This window comes from Eimeria mitis, genomic scaffold (assembly GCF_000499745.2).
Source record: "Eimeria mitis Houghton genomic scaffold, Emh_scaff2677, whole genome shotgun sequence".
In the NCBI taxonomy this organism is placed as follows: Eukaryota; Apicomplexa; class Conoidasida; order Eucoccidiorida; family Eimeriidae; genus Eimeria; species Eimeria mitis.
The window spans coordinates 5,556-7,718 of record NW_013571020.1 but is presented as its reverse complement, the minus strand read 5'-3'; the positions used below and the strand labels follow the sequence as shown (position 1 = coordinate 7,718).

At 59.9% G+C, this 2,163-nt stretch overlaps 2 protein-coding genes across 2 annotated transcripts in view; one reads left to right on the top strand and one right to left on the bottom strand.

Annotated features, from left to right (window-relative positions):
• Positions 1-56: 56 nt before the first annotated feature.
• EMH_0057220 (uncharacterized protein) lies at positions 57-602 on the bottom strand (the record flags this gene model as incomplete). Its single annotated transcript, XM_013497442.1, has 1 exon — positions 57-602. The coding sequence occupies one exon, from the start codon at positions 600-602 to the stop codon at positions 57-59; it is 546 nt and encodes a 181-aa protein (XP_013352896.1).
• A 478-nt stretch (positions 603-1,080) lies between these two features.
• The window catches only part of EMH_0057210 (uncharacterized protein), a gene marked incomplete at both ends in the record, with an annotated part of 1,239 nt that continues 156 nt past the window's right edge, over positions 1,081-2,163 (top strand). Inside the window, one exon of the mRNA XM_013497441.1 lies at positions 1,081-2,163. Coding sequence (XP_013352895.1) covers positions 1,081-2,163 — 1,083 coding nt within the window.

Here is a 2,163-nt window from a genome sequence, read left to right as displayed (position 1 = left end):
CAGCAGCAGCAGCAGCAGCAGCAGCAGCAGGAGCAGGGGGTGTATGATGCATTGGCTCACTCCTTCTCCCCTGTACTCAGTGTCGCGCTGCTGCAGTGGCTTGTTGAGGACCTGGCGCAGCACCCAGAGGTAGTTGCTGCTGCTAGCAGTTCACCTGCTGTTGCTGCAGCTCTTGGTGCTGAAGCAGCAGCAGCTGCTGCTGCTGCAGCAGATTCCAACAGCTGCAGCAGCACCAGCAGTCTGGCTCTCGTTCCTGCTGCTGCATATGACCCCGCCCTCCTCCTCGGGGTGCTGGGCGCAGCAGACGCCATGGCTGCTGTCTCCCCCTTGCCGCTGCAGGCTGCTGCTCTTGCTGTTGCTAGGAGCTTCGTCGAGGTACTTTGCTGCTGCTGCTGCTGCTGCTGCTGTTGTTGCTGCTGCTGTTGCGGGAATTGTTGTTGCTGCTGCTGCATGAATTGCTGCTGTTGTTGTTGCGTGAATTGCTGCTGCTGTTGCTCCGTGAATTGCTGCTGCTGTTGCTCCGTGAATCCCTGCTGCTGCTGCTGCTGTGTGTATTGCTGCTGCTGCTGCTGTGTATATTGCTGCTGCTGCTGCTGCTGCATGAATTGCTGCTGCTGCTGCTGTGCATGTTGTGTGCTGTTCAGAATGCACCGTGGCTACGAACGGACGGCTCTGCGTCAGGTTGCAGCAGCAGCAGCAGCAGCAGCAGCGCAGCAGAAGCAGCAGCATCTGCAGCAGCAGCAGCAGCAGCAGGGTGGTGCAGCCCTTCGCGCCCCCTGTCTTGTGTATCTCCAGTGGACCTGCGTCGCCGTGTTGCTTGTCTGTGTCTTTGGCATGCAGCAGACCTCATCAGCCCCATAGATACCCTTCTACACGAAAAAATATTAAGGGGGCGGCTGGGGGGGGGCCCCGGGGGCCCCTTCTGGTTCGATACTATGCTGCGCAGCTCCTTCTCGCTGTGGGTACCGGGGCCCCTGGTGTTTGCTGCTCAGGTGATAGCTGTGTTATTTTTTGCTGCTTTGGGGGAGAACACGCTGCAGCAGCAGCCGCGCCCCTCTCCATCAGCAGCAGCANGCAGCAATGGAGGAAACAGAGACAGATACATACAGCGTCGAGGATGAAATTCTTGCGGCTATGGTGCAGCTTGTTGAGCTGCGGTGGTGTAAGCCAAGGGCTGACCTGGATATACACCTGGATGGGTACTGCGTGGCGCGCATGTGTTCGTTTGTGTGTGAGCTGCTGCTGCGGCTGTATGGTGTGGCTGGGGTGCAGCAGCACATGCATATAGCACCAGCACCAGCAGCAGCAGCAGCAACAGCAGCAGCAGCAGCAGCGTTGAACCCGTTCGGGGCAGATAACTGCTGGCTAGCAGCAAAAGCACCGCTACACCGCGTGCTGCTGCTGCTGGGGAGAGATGTAAGACAGCTGCAGCAGAAGGCTATGGCTTTCTCGCAGTGCTGCTTCAGCGGCAACCCGCTGCAGCTGCAGCACCACTTAGAGCAGCAGGTGGAGCAGCACCTGCAGCAGCAGCAGCAGCAGCAGCAGATGCTTGATGCCCAGCTGTATCTGCAGCAGGACCCGGCAGCAGCAGCAGCAGCAGCAGCAGCAGCAGCAGCAGCAGTTTCTTCGCCTCTGGTCTCAGAGAGCGAGCCCCAGTCCCACGAACTGGGATTATCCAATGGCAGCAACATCAGCAGCAGCAGCATCAGCAGCAGCAGCAGCAGCAGCAGCAGCAGCAGCAGCAGCAGCAGCAGCAGCGGGCTCAAGTCAGGTATGGAGTGCCTGGTGGTCCCCAGCCGGCTGCCCCCCGGCCACCCCCTGGAGCTCGTAAGGAGCGTGGGGCAGCTGTACATACAGAGCTCGCATCCTTATGCACGCATGGTTGCTGCAGCAGACAAGCCAGCTGTGCCTGAAGCAGCCTACCTGCAGCAGCAGCAGCAGCAGAAGCAGCAGCAACAGCAGCAGCAGCAGCAGGTAGACTGGATGGATAGGTTGCTGCTTGTACACCCCGAAGCAGCAGGAGTTTCTGTTGCTGCTGAGCTGCTGCCTAGCGACCTCTCTCCCTGGCATCTGCTGTCGGTGGAGGCGCTGCCGCTAACCGAGCCGCGGCGGCAGCTGCTGCAGCGTGTGATAGCAGCGCAGCAAGCGATAGATAGACTGGAT